A 21,510-nucleotide genomic window follows, 5' to 3' on the forward strand; every position below is an offset into this window, starting at 1 on the left:
CCAACCCCAGCCCCGCGCAAGGGCTGCTGGGAGTTGGAGTTGCCCCCCCCGCTCTCCTAGCGCACCAGCCGAGTGGGACTCCATTTCCCGTCGGCCTCTACGAGGCACCGGAAGGGGAGGGCGGGGCCAGGAGCCCGAGCGCCGCGCTATTGGCTGTGGCGGGGAGCGGGCGGAGCCTGATAGGGCGGTGGGCGGGGCGGCGGCGGGGCCCGTTAGTCGCCCCCATGGCGGCGGGGCTGTTGGTGTGAGGGGAGCGCGGCCGCCATGGGTGAGTGCGGGGCTGGCGGCGACGTCAACTCCAATGTGCTGCTGGCAGCCCGCAGCACCGGCGACTTGCAGCTGGACCGCGCCGTGCGCCAGTGGCTCAGCTGGGACAAGGTGCGCGCCTCCGCCTCCCCCCGCGGGCGCCCGGGAGAGGGGTGCGGGCTTTGTACGGGTACCTCTGGGAGCAGGGGTCTGTGCAGAGATATTGGGGGAGGGGGCTGCATGGAATCGATATTGGGGGAGGGGGCTGCTTGGGGAGAAGTCAGTATGGAGAGATCTGGGGGGGGAGGGGTTAGTATGGAGAGATCTGGGGGGGGACGGGTCTGTATGGTTAGCTTTGGGTGTGGGCCTATGGAGAGATGTGGGGGGAGGGATCTGTATGGGTAAGCCTAAGGGGGGCCCTGTACGGATAGCTCTAGGGGGGAGGGGGATGTATGGGTGGGGTTAGGGGGGGCTGTATGGGTAGATCTGGGGCGAGGGGGATGTACAGATGGATCTTGGGGGTGGGGTTTGTATGGATAGATGTTGGGGGAAGGGTCTTTTATGCATAGGTCTGGGGGATAGGTCTGTATGGAGACATCTGGGTGGGAGGGGTCTACTGATAGATCTGGGGGGGTCTGTATAGATAGATCGTCGGGGAGGGGTCAGTACAGCTAGATCTGGGGGGTTAAGGTGTGTCTATATGGACAGATACAGCTATCTATGTCTGGAGAGATCTATAAAGTGATATCTGCATCTAAAGAGATCTATCTATATAGGTATTGATAGCTATATCTATATAGAGAGATCCAGTAGGTAGCCATTGATCTTTTTGGATCATGGCGTATGCGTGAGAGGTCACCCAGACTGTCGATGCCTTTGCCTAGGCAGGAAGATGGAGGAAGGGAGGCTGCTTACACCCTCAGTCTCCTCTTCAGGCAGGATCCAAGGACAGGACTGAGTCCATATGTTCGGTGCTGCGATGGCTGTAGTGATGTGCAGGTCCAGGTATCAAACCTGGGTCTCCCACATGGCAGGCAGGAGTCTAGCCCGATACCACAACAGTGAGAGTCGGAGGTCTGTCTATATAGATATCCATAGCTATTTATCTATATCTACATCTATAGAGAGACCTGTTTATATAGATACCAATGTGTATACCTAGAGATCCATCTGTCTATACATATATCAATATCTGTATGTCTATGTAGAGATCCATCTATGGAGATATTAAACTACATCTGTGTATATAGAGAGATCTCTCTATATAGTTATCTATATCAAGTGAGATATCTACCATCTGTAGATTGATAGACACATCTGTATGCACTGTGGTTAGTCTACAAGGTGCAGTCCTATCCAACCTTCTCTTGTTTTGTGTTGTTTTTTTGCCAGTGAGCCCTGGAGCAGGTGCCCTGATAGCCCCTTTTTATCCCTCCTTCCATCTGATATTCGCATTTGCAGGGGCCATCTGCAGATGAGAAGACTGAGTGAGGGTCCCTGCAGAAGAAAAATAGAGGAAGGGGCGGTAGCTGTTTTTCAAAAACCAGCTGTCTACCGTCTGGCTAAAACAAGACAGGATGGCAGTGTTATTTCTAGGCATCTGAGTCTGGGAGGAAAGGAGTGAGACATGTGCAAGTCTTGGTAAACAGTATGTTGTAATCTTGATTGCGCTATCATGTGCCAGTTATACAGCAGTACTATGGGGGAAGTGAGGAATGCACTGACCAGCAGGCAAACTGCTGAATGTATTGCCTTTTTTGTGTGGAGGAGAGAACAAATAATTATCAGAGAGAATCGTTCTGGTCTGAATGGCAAGAGAACCACTGTAAGAAATGCTCCTTGATATCATGATTTGCATGTTCCAGGAGGAGGCATCTGATCTTAAAGGCAAACATTTTGAAAAGGAGAAACGCATTTGAAAGTAGGTCTTCTCTATTGCTGCGTGCATGTTGGAAAGATTAGCTGTCTGTAGGAATAGTGTTTTCACTTGCATCTTGATGTCCTAAAAATAATAAAAGCTGCATAATACTTCAAAGCAGAAACTCGCCACTAGCTGGGGCTATTAAGAAATTTCTCTGCAGGATACATCATTATATGCATCATGGCATCTGGATACGGTAATTGAAGGCATCCTGCGTTCGCTTTAGTCACAGATAGGAGGCCAGATGGACCGTTAATTTGTTCTGATGTATCCGTTCCTTTGTGAGGGCTTGATCCTTCGCAGGCTTGTCTCCCACTGAGGACCATATTGCTCACATACATTCTTTGCTGCATTGGGCCTCTCTTGGATTTCAGAATCCTACATAAGCAATTCTGATGTCACCAAGGTTTGTAAAGAGAACATTCTGTGTAGTGTTAAATGCAGCCACCTGAAACACGGCATGGCATTCACGTGCCTATTTAACTGACTATTTAAGGTAGGAAGTAGAGAATCCCTTCTATTGAAATAATTTGGGTTTAAAGGTGAAATGCAATTAACCATGGTTCTAAAAAATGTTTTACTTTGAATCATACGAAGTCCATGTAATTTTTCCTCATCTTGACTTTTTTATATTTAAGACTAATGACTAAACACATGGACTTCAGAGAGTTTCATCTTCTAGCAAGCAGCTTTTTAAACACAAGTGTACCATAACTAGATAGCAGATGGGCTACATAATTCAGTAACTTTTTATAAAACATTAAGAGTAAGAGTGAATCTTAGCCCACAGTCATTAATCTAGCATTGGAGATTGTCTAGCTACTCTTTCATTGAAAGGACTATTTCCTGGCTAAATGTATATTTATAAGTTCCTGACCTGAGTTAGTAATAATACCTTACTTTATTAAAATATATTTTAATACTAATACACTGACAGTTATTAAAGCTGACCTTTTTTAATTTCTCACTTGAGGAGAATGGGATAGTCAGTACCATTCTGTTCCCACTTGCCACAGTTAGTTTCACTTTGCTAATTTTGAAATACTCAGGCAACTGCACTTTGGGATGTAAATGCATGGCAATTTTAAAATCCAAACTTTAGGCCTGTCTTGTTGAGCTCAACCATTCCTAGTAAAGCCAGTGGGAGTTAATAGTGCACGTGAAGTGTTGTAATCATGGTGATCCAAGAAATGTCTGAGATGCAAGGTTCTTGTGGTATCTTTTATTAGACCAACTGTTCTATTTGGGAGAGAAACTTTTGGGACAAGCTTTTGGACATGTAATGCCCTTCCTCAGGTCTGGCCTAAAGAAGGGCAGTGTGAGTCCAAAAGCTTGTCCAACCTCTCTTCCAACTATACGGTTGGGCCAATAAAAGAGATCACAAAAACTGCTTGCCTCTCACACAATGGGAGTTTATGGCGTTCTTGCAGAAATGAAATTAAGATCATTGAAATGGGTGAGAGTGGTGGCTGGAAGGGAAGCAATGAAATAATTCCTGGCAATACTAGCATTCCTCTTACAGCTTACTGAATGCATTTAAGAAGATATGAAGGGAGTTTCTCCATGATTACTGATCTATCTATTCTCAAAACGTGCTACGTAAAAGAACATGGCCACAAACTGAAGGTGAATAGATTTAGATTGGACATATGGAAGAAATTCTTTACACTGAGGGTTGCCAAAATATGGAATGGGCTCCCAAGGGTGGTGGTGCTTTCCCCTACCTTGGAGGTGTGCAAGAAGAGATTGGACAGGCATCTGGCTGGGGTTATCTAACCCCAGTGCTCTTTCCTGCCTGGAGCAGGGGGTCAGACCCAATAATCTGCCAGGTCCCTTCTGACCCTAGAAATCTATGAGAAATATTGAAGATTAGACTTTATAAATAAATAATAGATTTTACTTGAAAATTTTTTTTGATAAGATTTGCAATAGAATTCAAACCAAAGGTGTTCCAGTAATGTTTAGAGAACTGAATTTAACTTACTACATTAAAAAACAAACCATCAAAAAACCTCTCTGGATCTTCAGGTTTGTCGGATTTTTTTTTTCCTTGTGATTTAAACTGCAATTGTGATGGTTTTCCACTGGCTCTGGCATTTGATCAAAGAAAAACTTGTACTGTGTCCGCATGCCTGGGAAGCTTTTTGTTCTCTAATGCTTTTGGAAAGGATTATTTACCATCTCTGTTTTTTGAAAAAAACAGTTTCTCAGGGTGCTGCATAACATGCAGCTGCAGTCTTTTTGGATGGTTATCCAAACAATATTAATACTAGGGCTTCTAAATTTGCTGGTTCTTTTTGTGCATCAGCAGATACTCTGGTTATGTCCTTCAAGAATGATAAGCTACAGTTTGTGTTGCTGCTTCCCCTACCCCACTTCTGGGGGTATTATGCTTTCCCAAAAGCAGTATCAAATGCAGATTTATGCACAAAAGAAATTTTGACTAACACAAGTTTTTACTCCATACTTTGCTTCTATCTTCCCTTCTGCTTTTTCTCCTTTTCTTCTCTCCTTTTATCGCTTTTCCTTTTATTGCCATATGTCTCGCTTTACTTTTTCCAGAAAAGACTTTTTCACTGAATACACTAGGGTAGAATCCCTTTCCATTATATTAATTCTCATCTCTAGACAGAATAGTGGACTAGAACTTCTAGTCTTTTTTGCTGTGACCATGCATCCTTCTCTGTTGTCCCATCCTTGTCCTTTCATCTCTGTCTGTCACTTTACTGTTCTTCCCTTTCCCTGCCAAGAGTGAGTTCAGGCATATATAGTGAACTGTCACTGGCAGGTGCTTTTTGAGCAAGACCTCTCCTTCATGGGACTTACTGTAGGATTGGGGCTTCAGTTGTGAATCAGTAGGCTATTTATTTTCATTCTGTGGTTTTCTAGTGCAAAATGCTGCATTTGTTTCTTAGGCCCCCTCTGTACGTGCAGGTAAAGGCATGATTGCATCTAATGTGTGATCCATGCAGTTGTGCTTCCTGCCTTGCCACATGTGCATGGCAGGAGGCGTGATTGTGGGATCATGCTTTAGATCCAATTGCACCTTATTGCTTGTATAGAAGGAGCCCAATTCTGGGCTTCCCCTCCATCAGCAAGAAGTGGACTTCCAGCTGCAGAGGGCACGGGCTGCTGGGACCAAGAGTCCCACAGCTGACAGGGTTCTCAGTCCTGGCTGCACCATGGGCACAGTTGGGACCAAGTGCCCCATTAGGTATAGGACTCTTGGTCCTGGCTGCCCACGTGGCGCATCCAGGACCGAGAGCCCCATCAGCAGTGGGGATTCTTGGTCCTGGCTGTGCCCCTATGCGGCCAGGACCAACAGCCCCGTCAGCTATGGGACTCTTGGCCCCTGCAACCATGGGGTGCTTCTAGCTGCAAGTGTGCATGGAGCACCCCCATACCCTTGTGGCTGGGAGACCACATTGGCTGCAGTCTCCCAGCCCAGGGGGTACATTGTGCTCCCAGCACTTGGCAGCTACTATGATCTCCCATCTCTCCACAGATTGCCCACACATGCAAATTAAAGCTGTATGGAAACCAGCTATAAAGTTATTACACATTTTCAAGCAATTACGTTATAGCTGGTTGGACCTTTTTAAGGTGGGATAGCTAATTGGCACATGTAGGTGGTCTAAATTTATTGAGTCATGAACCAGGCAATTGCGCTATAAATATAATGTGTAGAGAGGGCCTCAGAGATGCATAAGGCCCCTTCTTGAAGGGCTGATATAAATTTATGTGGTTCATGTCACCAAAGGACCTGGTCATATATTATGTAGAGCTGGCGGCTTTCAAGATCACAGCTTCGCATCTGTTGGAATTTTCCAGGTTCAGTAGTACAGCTCACTAAGGATTTGCAGCAACTTCATAAAAACACTTTGGCCTAAAGGGAGGCATCATATAACTCTGGTTGGAAAGTTGTAGTATTTAGGGTGAGCACAGAACCTCCCTGAGGTGTTAAATTTTCAACCAGCATCTAAAAATAAATGCTTTTGCTCTCCTTGGCAAGCTGCAGGTTGGTTGCTAATGAGTCCCTGCATTCTGGTGGGAACATCTGATTCTTTCATCAGGCTCACTGGACCTTTATCTCTTGACTGCATGCAATAAAAAGTCATAAGGGTTGATAAGTAGGGAATCTTCAAAGCAGGAATACAGATATCATCCTGCACCTGAGAGAATTAAGTGCTCTGCAGTATCAAGACTGCAAAGCAACTCCCTGAACATCACACAGAAAATTCTCTGGGGTCCTGATTCTGCAGTAATTCTGGACGTGCAGACCTCTGCAAAGACTCCCAGTCAGTTCAGGGGGCCTGTGTGTTGGTGCAGGCATGTGCCTATATAATGCTCGCTGCTGCGATCGATCGATCCATGGTTTTCTTGCTTATTCAACAGATACAAAACAGGTGAGCACCTGTTGTGCATTGCATATTATTTCTATATTCTTTCCTGTTATAAAGTTCTGTTTGCAGATGCAATTAAAATAGGTGCAATGACATGCTGATTGTCTAAAGACTGATAGGAGAGCTTACTATACAGACTTGTTCCTAGAGAGCATTTCAAGCGGGCTTTTCAAAAGACAAAACAAAATACCACCGAGTATTATTATTTCTAGAAGCCAGAGACAAAATGTATGAATGCCTTCAAAATATGTCGTGATAGTTTAAAAGAAGTTTATAAATAAAGGTAAAGTGCAAAAGGAAATCAAATGAAAAGAGCAAAACTGGAAATAGCTGACCCACGTAGATTCCAGGGCAGCAAAAATACCTTTGCAAATAAGGCAGCAGGGAATATGCAGACCAGAGGTAATAGAAACTAATTTGCATTAGCAGTCAGTCCTGAAGATTTAAAAAATTATGTTTATTTCGGTAGATGCTATGTTTCGAGTCAGACCATGCAAAGGTTTGAAGAGTACAGTGCCATATTGTATTGTACGCTGCAGTCTATAGGTGTAGGGACAAATGTCTCCTTATCTAAGACAAACATGTCCAATATTTGCTTTATTTCTGAGAAAAAAGTGACTGATTTTAATTGATACATAATAACTGAGTCCATAATTACCCCTTGATGTAAACTTGCTAATATACTTAGGGGCTGCGTCCACACAAGATGCTGACTGCACAGTCGATTAGTACTTGCATACTCAAGTCCAGGCAGTCCTTGGACTTACGACAGTTGGTTCCTGAAAACCGCCTCTTAAGTCAAAGTATTGCAACTTGGAACCAATTTTCTCATAAGAAGCAATGTTATAAATGGGGGATTGGTTCCTGAGCCAAGGCCCGATACCTTATTTTCACCAAAAATACTCCAGAATTTTGTACTCGATCCATTATAGATGAGTAATGTAGCATGTAGCGTAGACATGGCCACTGTGATTGACGGTGAAGTGCTACCTTTGTTCTCAGAATTAAATTCAAAAGGATGAATACTAGCAGTAATTTGAAATATTGTATAGAATTCTATACTTGTCCAGTTGTATTGTGTTGCGTAAACTGGTTTTTGAAAGTCAACCAAAATCAAAGATTAAAGACTAAAAACAGTCCAAACAATGGCCTACTGATTCCATCCAAAGACTGTATCAATATCCTGTGTGGTAACCCAGGGGAGTAGGGCGCCGCATGAAAAACCGGTATGGTGGAAACGTTCAGCAGTGAGGTTGGAAGGTCTGAGAGAATGGACTGTTCTGCCTATTGTTCTTCTTTTGGGAGTCCTTAATTTGTCACTGAAGCCATGAATAAACTTTATGGCCACAGCCGCTATTGTAACTGCCTACTGTGACCCACAGATTTGTCATGACCCTGTTGAGCTTTCATCAGCTTGATCTTCCTTCCCTGGTTTCATTAGCCAAGACTATACCTTTTGCAAAACTACAGTTACACGTATGACCAGAGAGGCAGCTAAAGGCAGTATCATAATTGGCCTGATGTTGGTACAGGTCTGCCAGGTCTTCAGGTGGCTGCCATGATGATATGCAACGCCACTCTGTCTTCAGCAATGAGGTCGTGAGTGCCAGCGCCAAAGACAGGCTGCATTTTCACTCTCTCTCTCAACTCTTCTCTGTTTCGACTCCATAACAGAGACGGCAACAACTGTTTCAGGGAATCTTATCTAGCTTCTAAGGATATTTTTCTTTTCTTTTTTGTATCTTTTATTAAAAGCTTTTTAATGGTGATTGTTTGCCACGAAACTAAGCAGGCCAAGGTGTCTGTAAGCAAAACCGTGGACCATGTTGACTTGTTTGACAGTTCTACACTGACAGGGGCTTTCTCACCATTGCTTCTCTCTCCCTTAATTGTCTAAGACAGTGGTGATCAAACTTTTGCCCCCACAGTCCAGATGAGGGGTGATGGGATAGTGCAGGGTCTGATCCTGGCATGAGGGTCAATATAGCATGCAGGCTATCTCCACTTAGCCTGTATGCATGGATCAGACTGCGTGGCCTTGGCTTGCCCCTGCAACTCAGATTGGGCTCTGTGGCCTCATGCTGCCTCTGCCCAGCTCCTGAGATCAGGCCTCAGGGCCTCCAGTGTTGGGATTGGGCCCCGGGGCTCCGTGTTGCTGTTCTACACTGGGATTGCACCCTGTGCCACCAGCATGCCTGATCCAGTGTACAGAGTCACACTTTCTGACCCATGGGGCTCCCCACAAGCCCAGAAACTTGGCAGCAGGGGAGCAGAACCACTACTCCCCCACTGCCCAACTTTAGGACCTGGGGGGAACCCTGTGGGTTGGGTGAGACTGCTGATGGCTGGATCTGGCCTGTGGGCTGGGGATTGAACACCCCTGGTCTAAAACAACCATTTTCATTTTTTCTTTAACTTAAATATTTCTTCTTTTAGTCTAAATTTGAGTTGCCCCTTTAAAATTGCTGTTCTTTTTTCAGGAGAAGGAAAAAAGAAGCAAAACCTATGTCAGTTGAGTAATTATGAAATGTTCCATTTATGAGAGTAGGTGACTAAACTCTGTGGCTAGGGACAGAAGTTGTACATAAACCAGTTTAAGTGATCAGAAACTTGTTTAAACCTGTAACAGAACAGATGTTCAGTGCACATAAACCAGTTTCAGAACAGCTGAAAGTGGTTTAAGATAAACCTGGTTGAATGTAGTATCAGATTTAACTGATTTAGGGCAGACCGGTGTATGAAACTTCTGTCTCAGACCTCTTCCTGGTTCAAGTTAAATCACAGTCCCCCAGCATCCTGCGCTGGGCTGTGCTGTCTGCTCCAAGAGCAGGGTTGGTTCACTGCCCCTCCCAGGCAAACCCCTTCTTGGGCCTGGGAGGGGGCTTAAACCACCCCAAGTATGGAGCTGTCATGCCCCGCTTACTGCTGGTGGTGACTGTGGACTACAAATCCCAGAGGCATGTAGAAGCAGGAAGAGAAAGTGATTAGCAACCCTGTAGCGTCCTGCTACTGTGATTCTGGACTGCAAATCCCAGAGATCTTGGGGGCAGCAGAAAGAGGAAGTGAACACATGCTGGCTACATGCCAGAGACCCATGCTGTACCGCCCCCCAGCTTCTGGCTTGAGCCACTGCAGGCATGTGGCTGCATTTTTTGAATCAAAAATGAATGTCTGTTTATTTGTGTATTTGTTCAACCTCTGCATCTTAGACTAACCTGCAAAGACTGAATCAATTCAACCTCAGGCTGTTTGACTATCTGTACTTAGCTTGGGACACTTATATGCCTAGTATCATGTACCTACAATGGAGCTTTGTGACCACTTACAGTGGGCAAGTTAAAGAGGACAGGTGAGAGACAGGAGAGCAAACAAAATAAAACTGGAGAAAGTCCTAGGAACATTTACTCATTGGATATCACAAATCTCTGTAGCAAACAAAGCTCTTTAGTATAGATCTTCAATTGTATGTATATAAATACAAGGGTGAGTCTTTTCTGTTTAACATTACGTAGCTGCTTACTGTATTGGTGGAAATGCTGGCATATTGATGACTGAAAAATAAACAGATGCTTCTATTTTTATTGGGCCAACGGAATATGAAACTCAAGAACTTTGTATAAGTGGCCTTACCAGCATAATGCTTTATATATTAGATGAATTAACTGTGCATGAATGCCAGGTTCCCTGCTGTTCCAGAGGGGTTTTTTAACATACATTGCAGAATGGAATTATTGTGTGTCTTGGGGGATGATCCTTGTTCCTTTCGGAAACGATAAAAAAAAATCCATAGGTTTGCCACCGGTGTGGATCTGGCTCCTGCACCTGTAGTTGTGAAATTTCCTGTGAAGTCATTCTTTGCTACAGAGCTATGCTCCCAGAATTCACTTTGAATAATAAATAATCTTCCAACTCATGTAGTTGGGATAAAACCAGACATGGTCAGTGATCTGAAATGTCTGCAGAAAGCTAGGAACAATAGTTGGGGGAGGTTAGGATTAGTTTGGACACCTAATCATGGCAGTTAACATGCAATTTAATATGATCAGTAGTGAAATAGCAGAAACACCCAGCTAATGTGACAGGCCACAGTTCCCCAGCTGCCTCTCCTTTCTCAGGTGCCAGAAGCTCTCTCCCACACACAACCGCCTGCCAAAAACTTCCAGCTTTCCATCTTTCTTTCTTTTTTTTTACAGTCGATTTCTATCTTTAATATGGGATTGTGCAGCATGTTGAAAGTGAAATTCAGTTTTGTGGTACTCCATCTTTAACAGAGCCAGGGGACTGAGATTGTATTGAATGCAAATTGAATGCTGCCATTTTGTGATCAAATTGAAGATGTCGTGTTCTCTACTTTGCTGCTGGGGATTGTCACAAGTTCCTTGGATCTGGTAGAACAGGTGACTCTGAGGGTTTCAGCGGCGGGCACACAACCCTGATGTGTATGTTAGGCAAAGGATGCAATTTATGCCTCTGCTCATGCTGGTGTAACTCCACAAAATCATTTTGTATTGCAAAAAGAAATGTGCTCACCTGCACTGTAATGTATTGGAGTGCCCAGTCTATAGACCAGACTAACCGCACTCAGTTTTTTGCAAAAGTTATAACATCCAGTGTATTCCTCTCCTGGGATAAGCGCTGGATGTGCAAGGTGGTCAAAAGCATTCACAAGAACACACAAGCAGTGCGTGATTCCCATCTCTAATATCTTTCAAATGTAGACACGGCTCTGAACCATCCTCACTCAGCCCCTTGCCTCTTTGGTTCATTTTCCTATTAAATGGTAACTTCTGCATGCTCCCAAGTTTAGAATAAAGCTCAAAACAAAGTGGCTATTTAAGGAGATAATCCTGCAGCCTAACTCATGCAGTTGAGCAGCATATTTATCAATTATGTAAACCATTATTTCCTTCACTGAGTTGATGGTAAAGGATTTTCTGAGCATGCTTATTGGAGTCTACTTGAAATTGGATCTTAAGCATTGCTTGGTCAGCAGTGTGAAACAGAAGGTCAGTTATCAATGTGCATACCTCAGAGTTTCTTCTGATTTAAACTTGAAACCTGTGGAGCGTCCTGATGTTAATAGACTTGCAAAACCTTTGAAAGGGATCTACTTCTGTGAAATCTAAGAACGGTTTCCCGTTTTAGTCGCCAACTTCCATTCCCTGCAAATGTATTTACAAGACCAACACACAGGCTCCATGGGAAGTTTAAAAGAAATCACCTTTTTCTTTGGAGACTTTGATGCAGAGTGCAGTATTAATTTACAGACAAACAGATGTGTTGCATTTTGCCATAGAAATGTTGATTCAAGACTGCATATGTCTGGTGGCTCTTGCTTGTGGTTTATGAAGTTCACCTAACAATTTTGTCTTACTTTTTTTTCCCCAAAAGGATTTTTCCCTTCCCATCTTGTTTTCCATTCAGCTTCCAAAGAATATTCCCAAAATAGTTTTGTTCCCTATCTCTTAGGTTGTTTGCAACCTTTGGTCTGATAGAAAAATCTGCAAAGAAAAGTTGCCTGTACATGGGATATCTTAACTTCACAAGGATGGTGCCCAGATTCCACTGCAAGGATGCTTCATCTTTTGCAGGGATTTTTTTTTCTCTTCTAGTTAGATCAGGGGTGTGCAAAATGCGGCCTTGGGGCCAGATGCGGCCCGCTACGTTGTTCTATTCGGCCCGCAGGGCCCCTAAAAAATTTAGAAAATGAATGTTAATCAGCCCTTGATGGCTTGCCAAAACTCAGTTAGTGGCCCTCTGCCCAAAATAATTGCCTGCCCCTGAGTTAGATAGTGCTGAGCAGGCTGCCCTCTCCTATTGTGCATGGTAGGGTATTGCCTTTGAACAAAAAAAATCTTTACCCCATCTGGCTTCTGACTGAATAGCACGGGCTGGTACCTATAAAAGTGTATGCTTTTCTACCCCATTAGCCTCTAAGATGCTACCCCAGCCTACCTTCTGCTTGAAACGGTAATAAAGGGTTTCAGGAAAGGTAGAATATAGTAGAAAATCAGAAATAATTCAAACTAGTTCTGCATTTCCAAGACAATGAGAATTCCTTTATTTTGTATTCTAGGCCTTTGTATTGTGAGTAATGGAGCACTGTGTCATAGCAGTGGCGATGGCTCTTAGGAGGAGGCATTTCATTGAACATCTGTTTTTATTGTAATTACTCTGACCTTCAGTTTTTAAACTAATTGAGTTTGGTATTAACGTCATTTCTGTGTCTGCATCTCCCTTATTTCCCATAGCCTGGAGAGCATGATTCTGTGCGTTTGCTCCAGCTCTTCGTTAGTTGTATGAAAGGTCTTATCTAACTTTAAAATAATGCATTTAAAAATAAATCTTCTTGTAGAAGGATTGTAATTAGTGAAGGGTCGGGCTCATCTGAGTCTCTTTCAGCTGTGTCTGTAGTCTGGGTTCATGCTTGCTTGGATTCTCGTCACATAGATGAAGTGATGCATAGTTTTACTAATCTTCCTTTGCTCTCTCTCCGTCTTGCAGTCTCTACATAAATTCGGTGTAATGGTATGATGACCTTTTAGCTGTGGGTTTTTAATGCTGAATGGAATGTAGAATCCGTATCAACATCTGTTGATAGCTGGGATTTTTTCCTCCTCTTCCTCTCCTTTTTAATTCATAACTTCAAAAAACATACTTTACTTTTTTTTGGAAATGCTGATTTGCTGAATAAGGCCCTAACAGGCTAGATTCTAACAGGGACACTTTTGGGTAGCTGTCTGTCTTGGTTATGTGCGAATTATATAGATCCCACTAAACACTTGGCCCAAGTTCTGTTTATTGGTAAAATATGCATTAATGTTGTGACTTAGTTATATGACTTCATTACTCTGGCAGGATGTCGTGCTCTAAACTCACAGTAGTTGTAACTATTGCTAGTGTTAGCAGTGTCATGGAGAACAGGTTACCTGTGGCCACGTGCTCAGATAAACCGCCATATTTTGTGAGCTGTTTTAAAAAAGGCAATATTAAATTGCATGTTAAATTTTTTTTTTCTTTCTACCGTTCAGAGGTTGTATTCCAGTGATTTAACCATTTCATTATGCATTGCTTTATGCTCCTTTCTAATAAAAGATGGTTTGGTTTTGACTGGAGAAAAGCAACATTATGCCATTTTTTATCTTTCTGGAGAAACATCCTTTCTGCAGAGTATGTTGGTTTTCAGTGCTGGACGCGGAGCTGTGGCAGGCCGGGCTGGCCCAGGAGCTGGCTGACCTCTTTATGGTAAATGTCAGTGGTGTGCACCCTCATCTTTCACATTCCAGTTGCCTTTTTTAACCTCCCTTTAGGACCCTGCTTTAAGTGCCATGCTCTAGGCTATGGGATTTTATATTCGGCGTATTCATATTGTTGCGTTCTTTGGCTGTAATCAAAATTATTTTTTGTAACTACGCACTAATTGCATTACAGTCAGATTTGCCTTGTAGATGAGCCAGTCTTAAGTTCTGGTTTCTGCTTAACCCAGTAAGCTAACAACACCCAGTTTAGGGTGTTCTCTGCTTCGCGGCTCCACGGAGTATAAAGACTTCATATGCTTCAGTATAAAAGCATGGACCTTTTTTGCTTTGAGCTGATTTTTTTGGTGATTCACAGAAACTTAATATGTCTTGAATGAACTGCAAGGCACCTTGTAACATGGAAGTATCCTTCAAGGACTGTATGGACCAAGCATGTGATATTGAAAGTCTGGACAAGTTTTATTAAGGGCTGTTCCTTCTTTTTCCCTCCAAGGTAAACTTGGGTCACTCTGTTGTGTGCATAGTTAAAGTAATTGTATGTAATCAAAAAACCGCTTTAAGTGAAATGACAAGGTTAGAGTAGTTTGCTCACTATTAGAACCAGAAACACATTGTACTTTAAATGTGGATATACATAACCAGAGATTAGGGCAGTAGAGTGATGAGAGACTAGTGGTAATTAGTAATGATGGTACATGATTGTGTTCCTGCTAACGCTCAAAAGATGGACATGATTTGAGGCAGCTTTTGAAGTCTGAAGAGACGAGCTCTTTTCTCCCCTTTCATTGCAAACAGAAAGCGATAAGAAGACAGTCAAGCCCCTCCTTCATTAAGTTTCAAATTAATGCAACTGACTATAAAGTAAGGAAATAAGCTTTGAACTTTAGGTAAAATTGACTTGTATGTGCCCACTGCAAGGCTGTATTAATACAGTGCCTTTGACATGGCCATACAGTGCCACAGAAGTAAGTAAAACAGCTGGAGTTTTAAGGGGCTGACCTCTGACTTTTGCCTGGGTCAGTGCTGAAACACTTACTATAGGGGTGGGTAACATCTGGCCCACGGGCCAGATCAGGCCTGCAGCAGACCTCATTTCCCAGCAGCCCCGGGCTCCTGGCCAGACTCCAGGAAGACCCTGGGAATGCAGGGCTGGGCCAAGCCAGGCCAGAGCTTTCAGCTTTCTGTCTGTTCTTACTCTTATGCCATGTTAGTAAACCAAGGGGACAATGAGTTAGTGTTATAATAGGACTTGCTCATCCACCCCTTCCTTCAGGCTGTTTCCCCAAAAGCTTTGTTTTGGATATCTCTGTGCCCTGCTGATGTAGGAGCGGAAACTACCAGCTGATGCAGTAAAGGAGGGTGATCGTGGATTTTGCTGTTGCTGCAGCTGTATAAACATTTGGTGAGGCTGGAATATAATCCCCACACATTGATATTTTTTGCTGGCAAGAAGCTGGCAGTGTGTGAGAGAAGCCTGTGTCCTTTGCCTGGTGGATCATCGGTCTGCCTGAGCACGGTCCACTGAATCAAGTATCTGGATGGATGGAGCTTGACTACCTTCTTAACTGCAGCTTTACTGGCAGAGGGCACAAGGAATTTTGTCTCTTTTTCTCTCTGTCTCTCTAAAGGTTTCCCCTCCCATCCTACCTTTTCCTATAACTAAAATAAATTACCACCTGCACTGTGTTGCTTCAGCATTTTTGCCTTATACAGCTTTTTGCCTGAAAAAAGCCCTAGTCCAGTAGTCCTCTCCCTTGTTAGACTTGAGGCTTACTTGGAAAATACCAGCTTTTAGCTTTCATTCGTTTTTTATTACCAAAAAAAAATAACAGAGCAATTCTTCTCTTTTAAAGGGCTCAGGAAGACCACAACAGGGAATAATGATTTTAACATTCGGAATTTGTATTTGAAAGCTCTGGATTTATCTTGCGAGGCCATAAGTTGGTGTTTGCACCCATAACTGAATGGCAGCCTGAACACCCTTGAAAGGATCTCACGGCATCGTTTATTGAGAATCCCTGCCCTAGCCATTCTGCCAGATTGTTCTTCAAGTCACTGGGTTGTAGAAAAACAGAGCTGGAAGGGTCATCTAGTCATGCCCCCTGCATAAAGAAGGATCATCCATATCCAAACCATCCTATACAGATCTGTTGTCTAACCTATTAGCAAAACTACAGTCAACTGTGATGCAACCCCAAGACATAACACCCTAAGCTGTCGCAGGTAAAGAGGAGGACCCTGTGTGCTAGATGGTGCGCGTGGGGCTTGGCTGAAGTGGCGTGGGGCCCAATGATGCTCTGACCCCACAAGGGACCTAGCCTGCAGACTAGCCCTGCACCAATCATCTGGCCCACAGGGACAACAAATTGAGCACCACTGGATTAGTCAGCCAAAATAGGTCCCTACAGCCCTATTTTTCTCTCGTTCTACACAGCCTGGTCAGATGGCATGGATGCAACATGTTTCTACATCCCTTAATTTTTACATCCACAGGATGAGAGCTTTCTGCCTGTGTAATTTCCAAGGCATGCAGGGCAAAATAATTAATGTATGGGGAAAAAAAATTATATACGCTGCTTTATATTCCAGAGATACATAATTCCAACCTCTTTCATATGCTCGAGGCAGCGAAGTGTCTCGAGCTGAAAGTTTTCTCTGCTTGCATACATAATGGATGTTCATAGACACGAGCTTTTCCAATAATGCTAGTTATCGCAGCTGTACAAACAAACATGCACCATTTGTTCATGAAAAGTTATTCAATGTGCAAGGTAAATATGAATGGCCTGATTTTTGGATTCATTTCAGCTGACTGGGAGATGCAGATGCATGAAATGCCTTTCAAACTTAGATCAAGAAGCTATTTGTTTAGCAAGCCTTGGTATAAATGTGGGCCTGCTTACTACATATAAGCACATAAATAAATCCACTTTTCAAGAGAGTTGGAAAAGCACAACAACTTGGTTTAGCTGAAAAATTAGCTACTAAATTATCCTAAATTTTCTTGGACCTGCTGCTACCATCTCCAATGTTTGGTAGTAAAGACTCATAAGAGTTGATGAATAAAATAAATCTTTCACGGTTACTTCTTTCCCTTTGAGAGATCAGCTCAGTCACCTTTCTCAACAAGATGGAATATCTTGGCATTTGCAGACTTCCTCCAGATCAGAAAGATATGAATATGTGTCTTGGCTGCATCTAACTTCATGCTTAGTCTCAAACGCACAGCTTCTGGAATTGTGGATCTGGATCAGAGTGTACTCGCAGTTTCTTGCAGGCGCGGGCAAATTACAGGCTTGAAAGCAAGCAAGGCCTGGACAACTTCAGATTAATTATCTTTATAAGACAAACTGCCAAACAGTCACATTTATCTCTGTCATGCTACCAAGGGCATACAGCAGGCACTTGAAGAACTGTAAACATTCAAAGTTAATCAATGAGGTGGACCGATGGCATTGACTAAATGGGGAAAAAATACTGGGGAAAAAAGCAGCTTTGGAAAATAAAGCCAGGGTTAGAAAACAAAGAGCACTGAAGGCAGGTAAAAAATGTAGAACGGCAGTTCCTGCTGCGGGAGGGCAGACTGATTGGAAATGAGCCACGTACAGTAGGTTGTTGTGAAAGATAAAAATAACTGATGGACTTCAGAGCTTGTCTATTTTGAAGGCTCTACAAATACAGAATGAGCATGAGGAAATGTAGTACTACACATCTGTTTTAGCTTAGACGACGAGGTTAAATTCGCCCCTGTGGTTAATTACATGGAAGTCAGTGTTGGTTCAGGGATGAATTTGGCTTAAGATGCTCGTGTTCTTCCCACTGAACGCCATCAACTATTTACAGTGGTCCTGGATTCTCTCTGCCAGTACTAGTACTACCCTTCTTGCCGGGATCACCTACACGATCAGCAGCCTGGGGGACAGGCCCTGTGAGGAGACACTTCAGGATTTGGGACTCTTCAGCCTGAGCAAAAGAAGGCTGAGAGGTGACTTGGTAGTCTCCTACAAGTATCGCAAGGGAGAACACCAGGACCCAGGTGAACAACTTTTCAGAAAAGCACTCCCCATCCCCAGGAAGGCTCAGACCAATGGACACGAGCTAGTCGGAGAAAAGCTTTGGCTGGACATAAGGAAAACTTTTCTGTACGGGTAACTAGCATCTGGAACACACTCCTAGCAGAGGTGTGCAGTTGCCATCTCAGGTGGTCTTTAAGAGGCCGCTGGATAAATACCTCGTTGAACTCATTGGAGTCCAGTGGCAGGGGACCGGACTTGATGATCTTACACAGGGGCGGGCACTTATTTCGGGCAGAAGGCCGCTTACTGAATTTCAGCAAGCCATTGGGGGCCGCATGACAGGCAGCCAGGGACAGATGTATTTTCATTTTCTAAATTTTTAGGGGCTCCGCGGGCCGGATAGAAAGGGCTAGCAGGCCTGCATCTGGCCTGTGGGCTCCATTTTGCCTGCTTCTGATCTTACAGGTCCCTTCTGGTCTTCCTTTCTATGAGTCTATGATATTTTGATCTGAGCACTATTCCTGCCTAGCGCAGGGGTTTGGACTTGATCTGCTGAGGTCCTTCCAGCCCTTAATTTCTGTTATTCTATGATTTCTGTGGTTACTTCTGGGGGGTTAAAGTAGCACCAAAGGACCTATAAACACAGGCCCAATTTGTCTTAGACACAAACCAAACTAAAGCAGACGATCCCTGCCTTGCCGTCTGAAATCGGAAGGGACAGAGCGAAGCTCAGGAGACGGGGATGTAACACACAAGCAGAGCAAACAATATGATAATCACAAAATCACAGGTAAGTTGCTCTATTCATAAATTATCTCTATTCAGTAAAAAATTAGAAAAAGAAGTCTAGGGAAGTGAGTGCAGAGGACATAGGGTAAGTTGCAAGTACAGCTGATGTGAAAAGGCTGAAAAAGTGATTGAGGCAGACAGTCATTTGGGACTGAGCAGAGATGGTCCAGTCAGAGCTAGGCAGTTCTCTTGTCCTAACAGATCCCTGTTTTGGCTGTTCTCATCATTTGGCTACTCTTTGTCTATAGACAGGCATACATTTCAACCTTTTTTAAAAGGGAGAAGGAATGTAGCTGAATATTTCATCAGCAGTTAGTCAGAAATGCATGAGACTGCAATAAATCAGCTGTTACACTGTTAGCAATACAAATGCTTATATAAGCAATTCAAGTGGGCTAAATCACTGCAATTTTAACCTTAAATGAAACGGGGATAAAGTTGCAACAGTTCTTCCACACTTGTGTTACTACAGAAGTGTGCCAATAGTTGCATTGTACCAGCTTATAATGGTATCATTTGTTAGGATTCCCAGGCTCCTCCATTCTTTTTTAAATTTATTATTGTTCTTTGTTTTGTTTTGGCATTAACATGTTTTCTTGAGTTGGGATCTTGTATTGTCTTGTCCCCAGACCACTGCGTCTACTTTTAACGTGCATTTTACTGATTTTAGTCTAACGTTATTCCAAACAGAAAAATATAGAACTGATAAGCATACAGAAGACAGGTGTTCTGGCTAGTGAAGTCACTAAGTGCCTATTTCATGATGGGCCAGTGTGTTTGCTCTATTGGCTAATTAAGTGCAGTCTGCTGACAAGGGATTGTGTCTAGTTTAAAAGACTAAGGTCTTAATTAAAGCACCTATCTAAATAGCTTTAAATCTGTTTCTTATTTTAATAGTTGCCTCCAGTAGCCTATTTTTGGGGGAAAGGCACTATCCTCTATGCTTATTACTGTGAATGTTTGGTAGTTTTTAAACATTTGAAGATATGTCATACAAGGAATGAGACTCAGCGCAACAACTCCATAAGGCTTTTTGCTGTTAGTGTAGTGTTATGCTCGGGATTTTAAATGCGCAAGTCAGAAATATTCATGTATGTGTATGTAACTTCCATTGTTTGAAGGCGGTGATCTGTTTAGAGAATAGAGGAAATTGTCACTGTAATCAGTAAACATGTGTGGGTAACTTTATTTCAGAAATAACATTTTGAGGAAAGGTGGTAACATTGTATTTTTCCTCCATATCTAATAATTGTCAAAATGACCATAGACCTCATAGTCTTTTGCTTTCCTTCCCTTTATATTAGCCATAATGTTGGGCAGATGTAGCTTTTTGTCAGGCACTTATATAAATGACAGGTGATCTCTTGAGACCATATTTATCATTCCCATGAAACTTCTGAACTGGGCTGTAGTGGTTGCATTGTCTTAAGAGGAGTGGGACCCATTTTTCCCTGGTGGGACACAGCTCTTGCAGCATGCAACATTCAGCAGTGCAGCGGTTTCTTGGGATCATCTGGACCTTTATGAAAGATATTTCCTAAATAATCATATTCATTTTTCCCCCCAATTCCTGGTAGTTTTGAAGCCTTTTGGGGGTAAATTTGTAGAAGAACCTGAACTGCTCCATGAGCGGCGTCACCCCAGCAAGGAGGGAGCTTAGGGAAGTTTGCGACCCTTTCTTTATCCAATATGCGACTGACACTGTGGAAGGTGTTAAGGACACATGGCCACCAGCTGGCTCATTATGCTGTTTCTTGGTTAACATCAGAAATGTTTTCTGCAGGAACCAAAGACCCTGGAGGGTAATAAAAAGAAATCCCCAACACTTCAGCAATGCAAGCAACACATTCTCTTTCTTTATGGAGGTTTCATGTACGTGGACCTTCTTTCCCCACAGGAGGAAGCTCAGAGACTGCTTTAGCCTGTTTGAAGAGACATAGAAGGCAAAGGATATGAAATATCAAAATGTGACAGTCCTAGCCTTTGGTGTGGTGGTAGGGATAATAGCCTTTGCTGCTTAACCCTTCAGCTTGAGTGATTTAAAGCATGACTAGACAAAGTGTTAAACACAAAATGAAAATGCCTGAAATGAGAGTAAGGAATAATTTTGCATTAGTTCTAGGCAATTAATAGCATAGCGGGTGTATTTTCAACCACATCCTTAGGTGACTGACTCCCATTGACTACCAGACTTTGAACTTTTTTACTGTTTGGTCTCTACATTTCCAATTTGCATGACCACAGTTTATGAGAAGTTATATTGTATAGTGGTGGTAGTCGAGATAAATTTCTTGAGATACCAGCTACTCTAAGGGAACTGGTGATAGACCACGCGGTTGGAAAGGAATATTTTCTGAAACATATTCTGCCTTTGTAATCGAGTTGTGTATAAGTAAGGGTATTTGAGTAGAGGAAGAGTGCTAGAAATGTCAAAGCTACTGCAAGAAAATATTCCCCCCCACCCCAGTGTGTTATAAAACAGCACTGGCTATGTATGCAGACTTCCTGCTATTACCTGTACAGATGTTAAATAAAATTCTTGCCTTAACTTCATGGAGGCAGTAATGCGTGGCTCTGATTTTCCTCTGGTGATAACAAAACTGAGACTTTTCACTTCCTCTTTTACAGAACCCAAAAACAAAAGAGCAGATTGAAAACCTGTTACAGAATGGGAAGGATAAAGAACTGCGGGATCGTCTCTGTTGCAGGCTGACATTTGGGACTGCTGGCCTTCGCTCTGCTATGGGGGCAGGCTTTTGCTACATTAATGACCTTACAGTGATCCAGTCAACACAGGTAACTGCTGGGTAGCAGCAACCAGGCAGACTTTGTTTCAATCATCATTCTTATCCTTTAAAATGATGCCTTTGGATCTG

The 21,510-nt window shown here is 43.1% G+C and overlaps 1 protein-coding gene across 2 annotated transcripts in view; it reads left to right on the top strand.

Moving 5' to 3' along the window:
* The first annotated feature begins 202 nt into the window (after positions 1–202).
* Positions 203–21,510, top strand: part of PGM2L1 (phosphoglucomutase 2 like 1) — a 57,514-nt gene continuing 36,206 nt past the window's right edge. For both annotated transcript variants that reach the window (XR_016439682.1, XM_090030903.1), the window contains exons 1-2: positions 203–378; positions 21,263–21,430. Coding sequence is in view for 1 of the 2 variants with exons in the window: in XM_090030903.1 (XP_089887029.1) it covers positions 265–378; positions 21,263–21,430 (282 nt within the window). In the remaining variant the exon portion in view is untranslated. The remainder of the gene's footprint in view (positions 379–21,262; positions 21,431–21,510) is intronic.

This window comes from Crocodylus siamensis, chromosome 1 (genome assembly GCF_052110815.1).
Source record: "Crocodylus siamensis isolate JL-2025a chromosome 1, ASM5211081v1, whole genome shotgun sequence".
NCBI classification, from domain to species: Eukaryota; Metazoa; Chordata; order Crocodylia; family Crocodylidae; genus Crocodylus; species Crocodylus siamensis.